At 50.8% G+C, this 18,180-nt stretch overlaps 1 protein-coding gene across 5 annotated transcripts in view; it reads left to right on the top strand.

Moving 5' to 3' along the window:
* Positions 1-18,180, top strand: part of NCOA2 (nuclear receptor coactivator 2) — a 207,794-nt gene that overhangs the window by 100,471 nt on the left and 89,143 nt on the right. For 4 of the 5 annotated variants that reach the window (XM_038766425.1, XM_038766427.1, XM_038766426.1 and 1 more), the window contains one exon: positions 17,226-17,330. In XM_038766425.1, coding sequence (XP_038622353.1) covers positions 17,245-17,330 — 86 coding nt within the window. In that variant the 5' untranslated portion in view covers positions 17,226-17,244. Of the gene's footprint in view, positions 1-16,683; positions 16,827-17,225; positions 17,331-18,180 lie in introns of those variants that run through there. The other variant, XM_038766429.1, reaches the window with a different exon arrangement.

Raw genomic sequence — 18,180 nt, 5'->3', positions numbered from 1 at the left:
AGGTGACTGAGGCTCAGAGAAGTTAAGTGTATCGTCATCATCAATCATATTTATTGAGCGCCTACTGTGTGCAGAGCACTGTACTAAGCGCTTGGGAAGTACAAATTGGCAACATATAGAGACAGTCCCTACCCAACAGTGGGCTCACGGTCTAAAAGGGGGAGACAGAGAACAAAACCAAACATACTAACAAAAGAAAATAAATAGAATAGATATGTACAAGTAAAATAAATAGAGTAATAAATATGTACAAACATATATACATATATACAGGTGCTGTGGGGAAGGGAAGGAGGTAAGATGGGGGGATGGAGAGGGGGAGGAGGGGGAGAGGAAGGAAGGGGCTCAGTCTGGGAAGGCCTCCTGGAGGAGGGGAGCTCTCAGCAGGTCCTTGAAGGGAGGAAGAGAGCTAGCTTGGCGGATGGGCAGAGCTTGGGGGATGACGTGGGCCGGGGGTCGATGGCGGGACAGGCGAGAACGAGGTACGGTGAGTGTATCCCGGCGTTTAGAACAGTGCGTGACCCAAAGTAAGCGCTTCACAAATGCCATCATTATTATTATTATTATTGCAAGCTAATCAGCGCTTCGCCGCTATTTTCATTATCATGTGCCTGCGCAATGTGCTTTACAAAGGCCCCGAGAGGAGGGCGAGAGTTTCGACACTCCCGGGCACGAGGCCTACCGGGATGGGCAGAGTTCAGGGCCATCTGTCCTCGGGAGGACAAGGCTCAATCCATCCTTCGGTGGTATTTATTGAGCGCTTTCCGGGGGCAGAGCACCGTACTCCGCTCTTGGGAGAGGAGGTGGCCTCCTTCTCCTCCTCCTGTCCTTCCTCCTCCTCTTCCTCCAACCCCCCTCCGCACCCCAAAACTGACCCCCTTTGGCGGGGCTCCACCTGGGCCACTGAGCCTGTGACCCCTGTGTGTCAGTAGCAAACAAGGAGATAAGACATCAAACAGACTCAAACAAACAAAAGAGAGAAGCCAAAGGCCGGTGGTGGCCACAGTCCATCCTACCCTCTGAAGAGCTCAGTCAACATTTGTGGATAAGAATGCCATCCAGGTGAAGATTCCTGCATTCATTCATTCTTTCATTCATTCATTCATCCAATCGTATTTATTGAGCGCCGACTGCGTGCCGAGCACTGGACGAAGCGCTTGGGAAGTCCAAGTCGGCAGCACGTCGAGACGGTCCCTGTCCAACAACGGGCTCACAGTCTAGAAGATCGTCATCATCATCGATCGTATTTATTGAGCGCTTACTATATGCAGAGCACTGGACTGAGCGCTTGGGAAGTACAAATTGGCAACATATGGAGACAGTCCCTACCCAACAGTGGGCTCGCAGTCTAAAAGGGGGAGACAGGGAACAAAGATCCAAACGTCAAAACAGATAAATGGAATTATAGATATGTGCACATCACACAGAGGCCCAGAGAGGTTCAGTGAGTTGTCCCGGGTCACGCAGCAGGGCAGAGCAGGAACATCAGATCCGCCCACCAATCAATCAATCGTATTTATTGAGCGCTTACTGTGTGCAGAGCACTGTACTAAGCGCTTGGGAAGTACAACTTGCACCAGGCCGCACCGCCTCCCTCCTTGGGTCGCCGGGTCACCGGGTCTCATGCTGTTTCGTGGCTCAGTGGAAAGAGCCCGGGCTTTGGAGTCAGAGGTCATGGGTTCAAATCCCGGCTCCGCCACTTGTCAGCTGGGTGACTGTGGGCAAGTCACTTCTCTGTGCCTCAGTTCCCTCATCTGTAAAATGGGGATGAAGACTGTGAGCCCCCTGTGGGACAATCTGATCAGCTTGTAACCTCCCCAGCGCTTAGAACAGTGCTTTGCACATAGTAAGCGCTTAATAAATGCCATTATTATTATTCATTCATTCATTCAGTCCTATTTATTAAGCACTTACTTTGTGCTGAGCACTATACTAGGCACGTGGGAAAGTACAGTGCAACAATAAACAGTGACAATCCCAAGATTCTGGGGGCAGTCCGGACTGTCCCTCCCCCGAGGTCCCTGGGAGTCTGGGGTCCTGGGTTCTATTCCCGGCTCCTCCACGTTTATTCATTCATACCTTCATTTATGGCATTCGCGAAGCGCTTACTACATGCCTGGCGCTGTAGTAAACGCTGGGATAGATACAAGCAGCGTGGCTCGGTGGAAAGAGCACGGGCTTGGGAGTCGGAGGTCATGGGTTCAAATTCCGGCTCCACTGCTCGTCAGCTGTGTGACTTTGGGCAAGTCACTTCACTTCTCTATGCCTCAGTTACCTCATCTGTAAAATGGGGATGAAGACTGTGAGCCCCACGTGGGCCAACCTGAACAACTTGTATCCTCCCCAGCACTTAGAACAGTGCTTTTTGCACATAGTAAGCGCTTAATCATCATCATCAATCGTATTTATTGAGCGCTTACTGTGTGCAGAGCACTGTGCTAAGCGCTTGGGAAGTACAAATTGGCAACATACAGAGACAGTCCCTACCCAACAGTGGGCTCACAGTCTAAAAGCTTAATAAATGCCATGTGCCTGGCGCTGTAGTAAGCACTGGGGTAGATACAAGCAGCGTGGCTCAGTGGATAGAGCCCGGGCTTTGGAGTCAGAGGTCATGGGTTCAAATCCCTGCTCCGCCAATTGTCAGCTGTGTGACTTTGGGCAAGTCACCTCACTTCTCTGGGCCTCAGTTACCTCATCTGGAAAATGGGGATGAAGACTGTGAGCCCACCGTGGGACAACCTGATTACCTTCTAACCTCTCCAGCGCTTAGAACAGTGCTTTGCACATAGTAAGCGCTTAATAAATGCCATAAAAAAACAGGTGCTATTATTATTATTATTACAAGCGAATCAGGTTGGGCACAGTCCACATCCCCCGTGGGCTCACGGTCTTCATCCCCATTTTCCAGATGAGGGAACTGAGCCCCAGAGAAGTGAAGGGACTTGGCCAAGGTCACACAGCAGACAAGTAGCGGAGCCAGGATGGGAATCCAGGTCCCGATTTCCAAGGCCGGGCTTTGTCTACTAGGCCATGCTGCCAGCCTCTTGTTTGCTTTGTGACCTTGGGCAAGTCACTTGGCCTCACTAGCCTCCGTTTCTGCGGTGGAGATTCAGTATCCATCGATCAGTCATATTTCTTGAGCGCTTACTGTGTACAGAAGGCTGTGTTAAGCGCTTGAGGAGAGTACACCAAACTATGGAGAAGCAGCGTGGCTCAGTGGAAGGAGCACGGGTTTTGGAGTCAGAGGTCATGGGTTCAAATCCCGGCTCTGCCAATTGTCAGCTGTGTGACTTTGGGCAAGTCACTTTACTTCTCTGTGCCTCAGTTACCTCATCTGTAAAATCGGGATTAAGACTGTGAGCCCCCCGCGGGACAACCTGATCACCTTGTAACCTCCCCAGCGCTTAGAACAGTGCTTTGCACATAGTAAGTGCTTAATTAATGCCATTATTATTATTATTACTGTGATGGTAGATAGATTCCCTCTAGACAGTGAGCTCCTCGTGGGCAGGGAATGTGTCTGTTTATTGTTGTATAGTCCTCTCCTAAGCACTTAGTTCAGTGCTCTGCACACACTAAGCACTCAAGAAATACGACCGATCGAAAGAATGAATGAGTTGTAATCCCGACTCCGCCACCTGTCCGCTGTGTGACCTTGCTCAAATCACTTCACTTCTCTGGGCCTCAGTTCCCTCATCTGTGAAAATAATAATAATAATGATCATCATCATCAATCGTATTTATTGAGCGCTTACTGTGTGCAGAGCACTGTACTAAGCGCTTGGGAAGTACAAGTTGGCAACATATATGATGGTATTTGTTAAGCGCTTACTATGTGCAAAGCACTGTTCTAAGCGCCGGGGGGATGCAAGGTGATCAGGCTGTCCCACGGGGGGCTCACGGTTTTATTAATTATCATTTTACAGTTGAGGGAACTGAGGCACAGAGAAGTGAAGTGACTTGACCAAAGTCACCCAGCCGACAATTGGCGGAGCCGAGATTTGAACCCATGACCTCTGCCTCCAAAGCCCGGGCTCTTTCCACTGAGCCACGCTGCTTCTCGTGCTGAAAAGAGGATTGAGACTGTGAGCCCCACATGGGATGGGGACTGTGTCCAACCCGATCTGCTTGTATCAACTTGAAGTACAAGTTGATTAACTTGTGGCTCAGTGGAAAGAGCCCGGGCTTTGGAGTCGGAGGTCGTGGGTTCAAATCCCTGCTCCGCCCCTTGTCAGCTGGGTGACTTTGGGCGAGTCACTTCACTTCTTCAGTTCCCTCATCTGGAAAATGGGGATTAAGTCTGTGAGCCCCACGTGGGACAACTTGATTGCCTTGTATCTACCCCAGCGCTTTGAACAATGCTTTGCACATAGTAAGCGCTTAATAAATGCCATTATTATTATTATTATTATTAGGAGAAGCAGCGTGGCTCAGTGGAAAGAGCCCGGGCTTGGGAGTCAGAGGTCATGGGTTCAAATCCCGGCTCCGCCACTTGTCAGCTGGGTGACTGTGGGCAAGTCACTTCTCTGTGCCTCAGTTCCCTCATCTGTAAAATGGGGATGAAGACTGTGAGCCCCCCGTGGGACAACCTGATCACCTTGTAACCTCCCCAGCGCTTAGAACAGTGCTTTGCACATAGTAAGCGCTTAATAAATGTCATTATTATTATTATTATTATTACCCCAGCGCTTAGTACAGTGCCTGGCCCGTGGTAAGAGCTTAAAAATTGCCATCACTATTATTATTAATGTCCTCTCCCAAGCGGTTAGCGCGGAGGAAATGCTCAACAAATACGATTGACTGGCTGACCCAGGGACCGTCTTTTACTGTGCAACAAGCAAAAATGCCTCCTCGGTGGAAAGTCTGGAAATCAAGGGGATCCTTTGTTAGCATGATTAGGTTACGTAATTATGTAAAGTGGACTAAGGGGAAAGGGAAGCAGAACTCTGGGCTTGCGACCATGGTACCTAAAGGCAGTTCTAGGGCCAAACTGTTCTCTTTTGATAATAATAGTAATCGGGCTATTTGTTAAGCGCTTACTATGCGCCAGGACTGTGAGCCCACTGTTGGGTAGGGACTGTCTCTATATGTTGCCAACTTGGACTTCCCAAGCGCTTAGTACAGTGCTCTGCATACAGTAAGCGCTCAATAAATACGGTTGATTGATTGATTGATTGCACTGAGCACTGTGGTGGATGCAAGCAAATCAGGTTGGACACGGCTCCTGTCCCGCATGGGGTTCACAGTCTCAGTCCCCATTTTACAGGTGAGAGCCGGGTTCAAATCCCGGCTGTGCTAGTGTGACTTTGGGCAAGTCACTTAACTTCCCTGTGCCTCAGTTGCCTCATCTGTAAAATGGGGGTTAAGACCGTGAGCCCCCCCATGGGACAACCTGAACACCTTGTATCTACCCCGGCGCTTAGAACAGTGCTTGGCACATAGTAAGCGCTTAATAAATGCCCTTATCATTATTATTATGAGAGAACTGAGGCCCAAGAGCATTCATTCAATCGTATTTATTGAGCGCTTACTGTGTGCAGAGCACTGTACTAAGCGCTTGGGAAGTACAAGTTGGCAACATAACTAGCAGGACAGTGACGTGTCCAAGACCAAAGCGTGTACTTGCCAAGTGCTTAGTATAGTGCTCTGCACACAGTCAGCGCTCAATAAATACGATTGAATGAATGAATGAAGTGGCAGAGCCGGGATTAGAACCCATGACCTGCTTACTCCCAGGCCCAGGTTCTAGCCACTATGCCATGTTGCTGCTTCCCCTGTCAAATTTCCACATCAAATCCCTCATCCACGGGGGCGGGCCTGATAAAGCACAGCCTGCTGGTCTACCATTCATTCATTCATTCAGTCGTATTTATTGAGCGCTTACTGTGTGCAAAGCACTGTACCGCGGGCTTGTGGACCCCATAGCAGAACCAGGAAGACCCTGGGTCTTATACACCCAGCCATCTGGTTGGTTTGGTTGTTTCTCAAACTGTGAGCCCACTGTTGGGTAGGAACTGTCTCTATATGTTGCCAACTTGTACTTCCCAAGCGCTTAGTACAGTGCTGTGCACACAGTAAGCGCTCAATAAATATGATTGATTGATTGATTGATTAAAGATACTTGTTAAGTGCTCACTCTGTGCTGGGCACTGTGCTAAGCTCTGGAGTAGATATGGGCTAATCACGTTGGCCATAGTCCCTGCCTCACAGAGGGCTCATAGTCTTCACCCCCATTTTCCCGATGAGGGAACCGAGGCCCAGAGAGGTGAATCAATCAATCAATCAATCAATCGTATTTATTGAGCGCTTACTATGTGCAGAGCACTGTACTAAGCGCTTGGGAAGTACAAATTGGCAACACATAGAGACAGTCCCTACCCAACAGTGGGCTCACAGTCTAAAAGGGGGAGACAGAGAACAGAACCAAACATACCAACAAAATAAAATAAATAGGAAAGAAATGTACAAGTAAAATAAATAAATAAATAAATAAATAGAGTAATAAATATGTACAACCATATGTACATATATACAGGTGAAGTGACTTGCCCAGGGTCACCCAGCAGACAGGTGGCGGTTCATGACTAGAACCCAGCTCCTCCTGATTTCCAGACCTGTACTCTATTCCGAGGCCAGGCTGCTTCTCTAATTAATAATAATAATAACGGTGCTTATTAAGCACTTAGCTATGCGCCAGCACTGTACTAAGCACTGTGGTGGATACAAGCAAATGGGGTTGGACACAATCCCTGTCTCCTGTGGGGCTCACAGTCATCATCATCATCATCATCATCAATTGTATTTATTGAGCGCTTACTGCGTGCAGAGCACTGTACTAAGCGCTTGGGAAGTACAAATTGGCAACATATAGAGACAGTCCCTACCCAACAGTGGGCTCACAGTCTAAAAGGGGGAGACAGAGAACAAAAGCAAACATACTAACAAAATAAAATAAATAGAATAGATATGTACAAGTAAAATAAATAAATAAATAAATAGAGTGATAAATATGTACAAACATATATACATATATACAGGTGCTGTGGGGAAGGGAAGGAGGTAAGATGGGGGGGATGGAGAGGGGGATGAGGGGGAGAGGAAGGAAGGGGCTCAGTCTGGGAAGGCCTCCTGGAGGAGGTGAGCTAGCTTGGCGGATGGGCAGAGGGATTGGGGGCATTCCAGGCCCGGGGGAGGACGTGGGCCGGGGGTCGATGGCGGGACAAGCGAGAACGAGGGGAACTGAGGCCCAGAGAAATGAAGTGGCTTGCCCAAGGCCACACAGCAGACAAGGGGGCGTTGGCAGGATTAGAACCCACACCCTTCCGACTCCCAAGCCCGGGCGCGAGCCACTACACCGTGCTGCTTCTCACTAGGCCATGCTTCTCAATTAACTTCTCTGATGAACTTGTATCTACCCCAGGGCTTAGCACAGGGCTTGACACAAATACCGTAAAGAAATAAAAAGGAGAGATGGGGGGCTGGGGAGCAGATGGGGGGGAGCACCTCCTAGAGCCCCATGTGGGACGACCTGATCACCTTGTATCCCCCCAGCGCTTCGAACAGCGCTTGGCACATAGTAAGCGCTTAACAAATGCCATCATCATCATCATTATTATTGTCAGCGGTGTGACTTGGGGCAAGTCACTTAACTTCTCTGGGCCTCAGTTACCTCATCTGGAAAATGGGAATCAGGAGAATCAGCGTGGCTCGGTGGAAAGAGCGCGGGCTTTGGAGTCAGAGGTCATGGGTTCGAGTCCCAGCTCCGCCTCTTGTCAGCTGTGTGACTTTGGGCGAGTCACTTCACTTCTCTGGGCCCCAGTTCCCTCATCTGGAAAATGGGGATTAAGATTGTGAGCCCGCCGTGGGACAACCCGATCACCTTGTAACTTCCCCAGCGCTTAAAACAGTGCTTTGCACATAGTAAGCGCTGAATAAATGCCATTATTATACAGTGCTTTGCACATAGTAAGCGCTTAATAAATGCCATTATTATTATTATTATTATTATTATTATTATTATTATTATTATTATTGGTGCCAGTGAGGGAAATCAGCCCAGGATATTTTCCATGTAGTTAGCTCCCCTCTCCCCGGGCCTGGATCCCTCTGGGAGCAGGGGTCATCCGAGATTTTAAAATAGCTCGGGAAATGACCGCCGACACAAAACAGGCTCTCTATTAAAGGCCGATCGGGCGGTTGCTTTCTGCGTCGCGTTCTGCATTCCAGAAAAGAGGCTGGTAGTAATTACGGACGAAACACGTGTCAAACTGTATCATTTCAGGCAACAGCCCTGCTTTAACCGGACGGAACCAGTGGTGTTCTGTGTTTGGGAAGTATGTGTGTCTGTGTGTCTGTGTCTGTGTGTGTACACGCGCTTGTGTATTTTTAAGGAAATGCAAATGATTATGTGGAATTGTACAGCAAAGCGCTTACTATGCGCCATGCACTGTGCTAAATCTACTTAGACCGTGAGCCCTATAATAATAATAATAATGGCATTTATTAAGCGCTTACTATGTGCAAAGCACTGTTCTAAGCGCTGTCCCTATGTGGCACAGGGACTGTCCAGCCGGATTATTATTATTATTGTATTTTTTAAGCACTTTAGTTGGGTCAAATACTGTTCTAAGCCCCGGGGTAGGTACAAATTAATTAGGTCAGACACAATCCTTAGTGGCTTAGTGGAAAGAGCCCGGGCTTGGGAGTCAGGGGACATGGGTTCTAATCCCGGCTCCATCACTTAATAATAATAATAATGGCATTTATTAAGTGCTTACTATGTGCAAAGCACTGTTCTAAGCACTGGGGAGGTTACAAGCTGATCGGGTTGTCCCATGGGGGGCTCACAGTTTTCATCCCCATTTTACAGAGGAGGTAACTGAGGCACAGAGAAGTTAAGTGGCTTGCCCAACGTCACACAGCTGACAGTGTGCGGAGCTGGGATTTGAACCCATGACCTCCGTCTCCAAAGCCCGGGCTCCTTCCACTGAGCCACGCTGCTTCTCACTTGTCTGCCGTGTGAACTTGGGCAAGCCACTTCACTTCTCTGGGCCTCCGTTCCCTCATCTGGAAAATGGGGTTTAAGACTGTGAGCCCCACGTGGGACACCCTGATTACCTTGTATTGGGAAGTAATTTGTACTTCCCAAGCGCTTAGTACAGTGCTCTGCACATAGTAAGCGCTCAATAAATACGATTGAATGATTGATTGATTGTATCTACCTCAGTGCTTAGAACGGTGCTCGGCACATAGTAAGCGCTTAACAAATGCCATAATCATTATTATTACGTTAAAATCAGGAAGCATCCATTCCCCATGTGCTCCAAATGGAGGTGATCAATACCACTATTAGTGCTAATAATAATAATATTAATAGTACATATCAAGTGCTTACTATGTGTCAAGCACTGTTCTAATCACTGGAGTGGATTCACGATAATCCGGGAGGATACAGTCCCTGCCCTACATGGGATTCACAGTCCAAGTAGAGGGGAGAGCAGGCGTTGGATCCCCATTTTACAGAGCGGGGAACTGAGGCCCAGAGAAGTGAAGTGACTTGCCCGTGGTCGCCCAGCGGCTAAGCGGCGGAGCTCAGATTAGAACAGAGGAGCAGTGAGGCCTAGTGGAGCGAGCGCCTGGGAGTCAGAAGGTCATGGGTTCCAACCCTGGCTCCACCCCTTGTCTGCTGTGTGGCCTTGGGCAAGCCACTTCAATTCTCTGGGCCTCAGTTCCCTCATCTGTAAAATGGGTGTGAAGACTGTGAGCCCCGTGTGGTACAGGGACTGTGTCCAACCTGATTAATTTGTACCTCCCTCAATGCTCAGAACAGTGCTTGGCTCATAATAAGCGTGGCTCAGTGGAAAGAGCCTGGGCTTGGGAGACAGAGGTCATGGGTTCTAATTCCGACCCCGCCGCTTGTCAGCTGTGTGAGTTTGGGCAAGTCACTTAACTTCTCTGTGCCTCAGTGACCTCATCTGGAAAATGGGGGTGAAAAGAGGCACAATCTGATTACCTTGTATCCCCCCAGTGCTTAGAACAGTGCTTGGCACATAGTAAGCACTTAACAAATGCCATCATCATCATCAATAAGCGCTTAACAAGTATTATTATTATTATTATTATTATTATTATTATTATTATTATATGCCGGGGTTTTTACCCTCCTTGCAGTCGGGGTTTCAAGCCACTCCAGTGGGTGGTCCCACCTGCCCTGACCCCCACCTGCGTGAGACTGGCCAGAAGCCTGGCTTCTACCCCCCCCGAAATTCCTGGGAAAAGGGTGGGTGAAGTGGGTGGGACCACTAAATTTCCACCATTCCAGGAAATCGCTGCAGCCTAGGCCAAAGTCAGTCCGTCGTATTTATTGAGCGATTCCTGGGTGCAGAGCACTGGACTAAGCACTCGGGAGAGGACAATCTAATAGTAATAGCAGTGGTATTTAAGTGCTTACTCTGGGCCCCGCACTGTACTAAGCGCTGGTGTGGATACAAGCAAATCACATTGGACACAGTCCCTGCCCCCGCGGGGCTCCCTGTCTCAATCCCCATTTTCCAGATGAGGGAACCGAGGCCCAGAGAAGTGAAGTAACTGGCCCAAGATCACACAGCAGACAAGCGGCATGTCCGGGATTAGAACCCATGACCTTCCGACTCCCAGACTTGGGGTATATCCATTTCACCATGTTGCTTCTCAATATGTACCAATATCACAGACAGATTCCCTGCCCACCGTGAGTTTACAGTCCAGAGGGGGAGAGAGACATTCATAGAAATGAAGACAATTACAGGTACCAGTCAGTCGATTTTATTTATAGGCAGGCACTGTACTAAGCGCTGGACTGGAAACGCTAGTTTCTAGGTGATTTCAGGACACTGGCATATCGAGACGGAGCCATCGGGCCCGGGGCGTGCTTTCTCCGATTTTGGGAGACGGTCCACCCCACCCCCTCAAGATGGAAGGGCTAAATGGAATTGGGTGGGCGCAATCCAACTCCTTTTTGGATCGAAACGGCCGGATTTAGATTTCACCAGGAAACCCATCTCCATTCCGAGGCTTAGAAAGCGAGCCCCAGAAAACCTCCCCACTCAACTCCAGCGAGCATATACGTTGGCGTGTGTATATTTAGAACCTCTCCATGTACACACAGCCTATAAAAAGCCGGGGCGCTTACAGCGTTACTGGGTGAAAAATGAGAAAAACTTCGGCGTTTGTAAAAACGAGGTTAAGATGTCCTTTGCCGTGGAAGTGTCAGGGAAAAAAAAACGATTAATACTCGGTTTCTTTGATTTTATTTTTTTTCTAAGTGACATTTCCAGAAGGATATGTAGGAAAGGCCCGGGTGTGGCTGGGTGTTTGGCTTGTTTTGGGTCGATTGGAGTTTATTTTGGGGTGAGTCTGCGCTGGCTCTATTTTCAGAGGTGACTGAGGTGGGACGTGCGGGGATGTTCCTTCCCCTGGGATCCGGAGTCTGATGTCCGGGCTCACCTGGTCTCTGGGGAGAGCAGTTCACAAACTCCGGGAAGACGGTTCCGCGTCCAGCTCCGGGAGGGGACGTCGGCTCCGGGCGACTGAGCCAGTGGACGGCTGTTGGCCTGGGTTTTGTTGAGCGAATTCCTCTTTCAGGCCGTCTCGCCATCCTGTTGAGCGCTCGCTACGTGCCACCGACTCTATTAAGCACGGGGGTGGATCCAAGCTCAACAGGTTGGATACAGTCCATGTCAGGCTCATGACCTTCATCCCCATTTGGCAGATGAGGTGACTGAGGCACAGGGATGGGAAGTGACTCTTCCAAGATCACACGGCAGGCGCGGGGTGGAGCCAGGATTAGAACCCAGGTCCTTTTGACTCCATGAGGCTGTGCTGCTTCCAGTCTGTCCGGTTCTTGATCATTATCCCACCCATCGGAGGCCGGGGTACGGGGTGGGCAGGGGGTGGTCTGAGCCCTCTGAGAACCCCCCTGGCCTTTATTAGCTGCGTTAAACCCCTCCAACGAGAGACCCAGCCCAGCCATGGGCTGGGACCCCCTGCTAGAAGCATTGTACTAAACACTTGGGAAAATAATAATAATAATAATTATTATTATTATGGTATTTGTTAAGTGCTACTATGTGCTGAGCACTGTACTAAGTGCTGGGATAGATGAAAAGTAATCAGGTTGTCCTACGTGGGGCTCACGGTTTTAATCCCCATTTTACAAATGAGGTCACTGAGGTCCAGAGAAGTGAAGTGTCTTGCCCAAGGTCACACAGCAGACATGGGGCAGAGGTGGGATTAGAACCCACATCCTCTGACTCCTAAGCCTGGGCTCTTTTCCACTAAGCCACGCTGCTTCTACAATAATAATGATGGCATTTATTAAGCACTTACTATGTGCAAAGCACTGTTCTAAGCGCTGGGGAGGTTACAAGGTGATCAGGTTGTCCCACGGGGGGGACCCTCAGTCTTCATCCCCATTTTACAGATGAGGTAACTGAGGCACAGAGAAGTTAAGTAACTTGCCCAGAGTCACATAGCTGACATTTGGCGGAGCCAGGATTTGAACCCATGACTTCTGACTCCAAAGCCCAGGCTCTTTCCACTGAGCCACGCTGCTTCGCATTGTACTTACAATACAAGTACAAGTACAATGCAACAGAGCAGGTAGACACAATCCCTGCTCACAAGGAGCTTACGGTCTGGAGGGGGAGGGAGACAGTAAAATAAATTCCAAATAGAGGAAATGTCGGAGCATCAGAATATAGTTGTAAGCGCCACGAGACTGGGGTTGGGCTGAATATGAAGTGATTAAGAAAAACCGATCCGAGGGCAAGGGCGACGCAGAAGGAAGTGGGCAAAGTGGAAATGAGGGCTTAGTCGGGGAAGGCCTCTCGGAGGTGATGTGATTTTAGATTTTAGATGTGATTTTAGATGTGATTTGTAGGCGGAGAGCATGGTGCTCTCTTTGGTTAGGGATTTTGACACCTGTCTACATGTTTTGTTTTGTTGCCTGTCTTTCTAGACTGTGAGCCCACTGTTGGGTAGGGACCGTCTCTATATGTTGCCGATGTGTACTTCCCAAGCGCTTAGTCCAGTGCTCTGCACACAGTAAGCGCTCAATAAATACAACTGAATGAATGAACGAAAAGTGGGAGGGCTTCCAGGCCAGGGGGAGGACGTGGGATAGATCATCATCATCATCATCAATCGTATTTATTGAGCGCTTACTGTGGGCAGAGCACTGTACTAAGCGCTTGGGAAGTACAAGTTGGCAACATATACAGTCCCTACCCAATCATCATTATCATCATCAATCGTATTTATTGAGCGCTTACTGTGTGCAGAGCACTGTACTAAGCGCTTGGAAAGTACAAGTTGGCAACATATAGAGACAGTCCCTACCCAACAGTGGGCTCACAGTCTAAAAGGGGGATAGATGAGCTGGAGATACAGGGATAGCGTCTGACCCGATTAACTTGTGTCGACCCCAGTGCTTAGAACGGTGCTGGACACGTACCCTTAATGAATACCATGATAAAAACATGGCACGAGAGGAGCAAAGCGTTTGGACCTCGGTAGGAAATCAACGAGGTGAAGTAGGAGCAGGAGAGCTGATCGAGCCCCTTAAAACCGATGGTGATGAGTTTCTCTCTGATGCGGAGGTGGATGGGCGACATTTATATTGACCACTATCTATCTGTTTCCTGAAAACAAACGTGGGTGCTTTTGGGTCATGTACAGATTCCCTATCAGCCTATGTGATAACAATCCTGATTTGTTTTTTTTAAGCAACACTCCCCGTCACCATCTTTCTCATGTTAAAGTTAAAAAGCCACCCAGCTCACCGTGGCTGGTGGCAGAAAGATTCTGAAAGAAGGAGTATCAATACTATGAAAGCAGAAAGCCGCATTGTGAGGCTATCTATAATGAGGAAGGATGAATTTATAGCCTTTCCCCGATCTCCTCCTTTCAGGCCCTCCTCTCTCCCTCCCCTCTCCTTGGCCTCCTCTCTCCCGCCTTCTGAGCATTCTGTCTCCCTCCTCGGCCTTCTCTCTTCCCTCTCCGAGACCTTCTCTCTCCCATCTCCTCATCCTTCTTGTTCCCCTTCCCCTCTCCTCGGCCTTCTCTCTCCCCGCTCCTTGACCTTCTCTTCCCCTCTCCTCAGCCTTTCCCTCCCCTTGGCCTCCTCTCTCCCTTCTCCTCAGCCTCCTCTCTCCCCTCCCTTCAGCCTTTCTGTCCCACCTTCTTGGCCTTCTCTCCCCTTTCCTCAGCCTTCTCTCTCCCTTCTCGTTGGCCTCCTCTCTCCCTTCTCTTTGGCCTCCTCTCTCCCTTCTCTTTGGCCTCCTCTCTCCCCTCTCTTCAGCCTCCTCTCTCCCCTCTCCTCAGCCTTCTCCCACCCCTCTCAACCTCCTCTCCCCTCCTTTCAGTCTCCTCTCTCCCCTTTTGTCAGCCTTCTCTCTCCCCACCCCTCAGCCTCCTCCTTCCCTGTCTCTCTCGGCCTCCCTTCCCTTTGGCCTCTTTCCCCCTCCTCCCTTGGCCTCCCTTCCCCTCAGCCTCCTTCCTCCTCCTTCCTCCCTTCCCCTTTCCTCGACCTCCTCTCTCATCCTCCCTTCCCACCCTCGGCTTCCTCCCTCCTCATCTCCTCCGCTTTCCCTCCCCCATCCCTCGCCCAATTCCCACCGAACATCTGGTAGAAACTGGATATGGCTCTCAATGACTGTAATTACGTGCACATGCCGGCTCTGGGTTTACTCGGTCATTTTCAGTTTCTGTGATTTTCGTCGGGCAGTCACCGAGACCGAAAGTCTCGGGAATTTTAACATTCCTATTGCGGGGGTGAAAGTGATGAAAATCTCTATATGTTGCCAACTTGTACTTCCCAAACGCTTAGTACAGTGCTCTGCACACAGTAAGCACCCAATAAATATGATTGAATGAATGACTGAAAGAATGAAAAAAGCTAATTTCCAGGGCCTTTGAGAAGCAGCATCCACTCACGAGTTGCCCTTTCTGTAGGACCTCCCCGCCCACCATTTGAGCGGGAAATTTTTTTCTGGATGGTATTTGTTACGCCCTTACACTGTGACAAGCGCTGTTCTAAGTGCTGGGGTAGATACATGTTAATTAGATCAGACCCGATCCCAATCACTCATAGGGCTCACAAGTCTAAGTAGGAGGGAGAACAGGTATTTAATTGCATTTTAGAGTTGAGGAAACTGAAGCCCAGAGAAATGAAGTGACTGCCCATGGTCAAGACCCAGGCAAGTGTCAGGGCCGGGATTAGAAGCCCGGTCCTCCTCACTCCCAGGCCCGGGCTCTACCCACTGTACCACGTTGCTTCTCATTTTACTTTGAGTTCAAACGGTCAAGTGCATTTATTGAGCGCTTACTATGTGCAGAGCACTGCACCAAGCGCCTGGGAGAGTCCAGTATAGCCAAGTTGGTAGTCACAGTCCCTGCCCACAGGAAACTTAGAGTCTAACGTTCTCCACCCCTCTTCCATTCTTGGGGCTCCACTTTTCTTCTCCTCTATCTAAATCACTTATTCCTCTGTCTGTTTTCTTCTCTCCTTTTTTTTAAATGTTTTTTTCCTAAGTGCTTACTCTGTGCCAGGCACTGTGCAGTGCTAGGATAGATCCAAGCTAATCAGGTTGGACACAGTCCCTGTCCCACACGGGGCTCCCGGTCTTAATCCCCGTTTTACGGGCGAGGTAACTAAGGTGCAGAGAAGTGAAGTGACTTGTCCAAGGTCACCCAGCAAACAAGGGGTGGAAATGGGATTAGAACTCAGGTCCTTTGACTCTCAGGCCCGGACTCTTTTTACTAGGCCTCACTGGCTTCTTCTCTTCTTCTTTTCTTTGTCTTCCAGTGCAAAACCTAGCCATTGGAGAAAGAGAGAGAGAGAGAGAGCAGAAGAGGTCCTGAGTGTATTCGTGTGGGTGTTTGTGAGTGTACACAAGAAATGCCACATTGTAGGGTGGAAGAAACTTTAAGGCCCCATCACCGCCATTTCCTTGTCTCTGGGCACCTTCACCCGGGAGTGGTCTCTGAAAGTGTGTCCCCTCTTATGTAATAACAATAATTATAATTATAATAATTGTACTTAAGTGCTTACTGTGTGTCAAGCAAGGTTCTAAGCGCTGGGGTAGATTCAAGGTAGTCAGATTGGACACAATCCCTGTCCCACATAGGGCTCACATTCTTAATCCCCATTTTACAGAGGAGATAACTGAGGCCCAGAGAAGTGAAGTGACTTGCCCACGGTCACACAGCAGACATTTGTACATATCTATTCTATTTACTTTATTTTGTTAGTATGTTTGGTTTTGTTCTCTGTCTCCCCCTTTTAGACTGTGAGCCCACTGTTGGGTAGGGACTGTCTCTATATGTTGCCAATTTGTACTTCCCAAGCGCTTAGTACAGTGCTCTGCACATAGTAAGCGCTCAATAAATACGATTGATGATGATGATGATGATGGTGATGCGGTGGAGCCAGGATTAGAACCCATGACCTTCTGACACCCAGGCTTGGGCTCTAGCCACTAGGCCATGCTGCTCCGCTACGAACCGCGGCGCGCAGAGAAGGGACCTCTGGCGTTTCAGGCGGTCACGAGTCGCGGGTCGAAGGTCAGCAGGCCAGGGTCCCGGCTCTCCCACGGGAAATGGGCTTGGGGCAGAGGAGGGAAGGAGAAACCCCGGGTCGCGTGCCCGGTGCCGCTCAGACGACGGCGGCGGCGGTGGCGGAGGGGCCCGAGCCGCCACAGAAAGTCTGGGGGCGGCAGGATGTGACAGAGGAAGCAGCGGTGCAGTGTGGCAGCCAGGGAGAGAGCGGCCGTGGAAAGTAGCACGATGTGAGGGGCAGGCGGCAGGGCCGGGGAAGGGGCGGCCTGTCCCTCCACGGAGAGCGGGAGACGGTGGCACGTGGCCCCGGCTCGCCCGGTGGGCACCTCGGGCCCGCTGGCGGGGCGGGGGCGGGCCAAGCCCTCTCGGGTCCGGGCCTCGGTGGGGCTGTCGAGGGTGGTGTGGGGAGGGAGGGGGAGCGTTCTGAAAGCCATCCGGTCCACCCCCGGCCGAGCCGGCCCAGAAACCCGGAGCCTCACCCGCCTCCGCCCACCACGGTGCCAGCGCGGTTCTCGAAGCCGGGCCCGGCGGGCCGGGAGAGGTCGAGGGGTTCGACCGGGATGCGCTTGCCGTTGCCTGACGGATGTCTCTCGTGCCCCCTTGCCGCCCCCCTCTCCCCCTCCTTCCAGCGGCTGATATGTGGTCACGATGAGTGGGATGGGAGAAAACGCCTCTGACCCGACCCGGGCAGAGCCCAGAAAGCGCAAAGAATGTCCGGACCAGCTGGGACCCAGGTGAGAGATCCGGATTCGCCGCTCCCGGGGCTGGATGGGGAGGGTCAAGGGGGAGCACCCGGTGGGAGCGGGAGGCGGGAACCAAACTCAGGGGAAAGAGAGAGAGTCTGTGCACGCGCGTCTGTGTGTGTGCGTGTGCAAGCGTGTCCCACCTAAGGTCACCGGCGAGGCTACTGGGTCAGCTGGGGCCTGGGCCACTGACATCCCCTTTCGCAGGTGTGCTCTTCTCCCTCTTTGGGCCCGGAGAAGTTTTTAATCAATCAGGTCTTGGCCCAGGGCAGGGGTGCCAGAGCGGCCGTCTATGAGGCGTGGGACACGGAGACACAACCTGCCTCCCCCAGCCCCGTCCTGGGCTGAGACTCGACTCCCTTCCCTCCATCCCACCCCCCAACCCGGTTTCTTTCTTCCTCCCCGGGGCGGGTGGCAAGAGGCATGATGTCAGAGGAAGCCCCGGCCAACAGTCAGGCTAACTCACCCAGAGGCCCAGCACAGCCCCAGAGTTGGCCAGACTTAAAGAGACTCGGCGGCCACGCAGAAAGCGACAGTGGAGGTGAAAGCGGCTCCGTGAAACCGTTCTCTTCACGGGGCGGGCCATCGGACCCGGGCGAGGGGACGGAAGATGGCCCAGGGTCGGATCGGCGGGCGGGAACGTCCCGTCCGTTGCCGTCCGTCTGCCAGCGCCCGCCATATCCCGGAGTCGATCGCTTGCCCTCTCTAGAGGCTTAGGCCAGCAGATGACTGCTCCTCCAGAGCCGGGTCTCTGCAAAGTGGAGGAAGTTTAAAAATAGAGCCTGCCCTCTCTGTTTACCTCCTGCCTTCGGCTCGGCCGACTCAGCCTTCCGGGCCGGTT

The sequence above is a fragment of the Tachyglossus aculeatus genome, chromosome 25 (assembly GCF_015852505.1).
Source record: "Tachyglossus aculeatus isolate mTacAcu1 chromosome 25, mTacAcu1.pri, whole genome shotgun sequence".
NCBI lineage: Eukaryota > Metazoa > Chordata > Mammalia > Monotremata > Tachyglossidae > Tachyglossus > Tachyglossus aculeatus.
The sequence above is the reverse complement of the archived record's forward strand: the minus strand, read 5'-3'. Positions and strand labels throughout refer to the sequence as shown.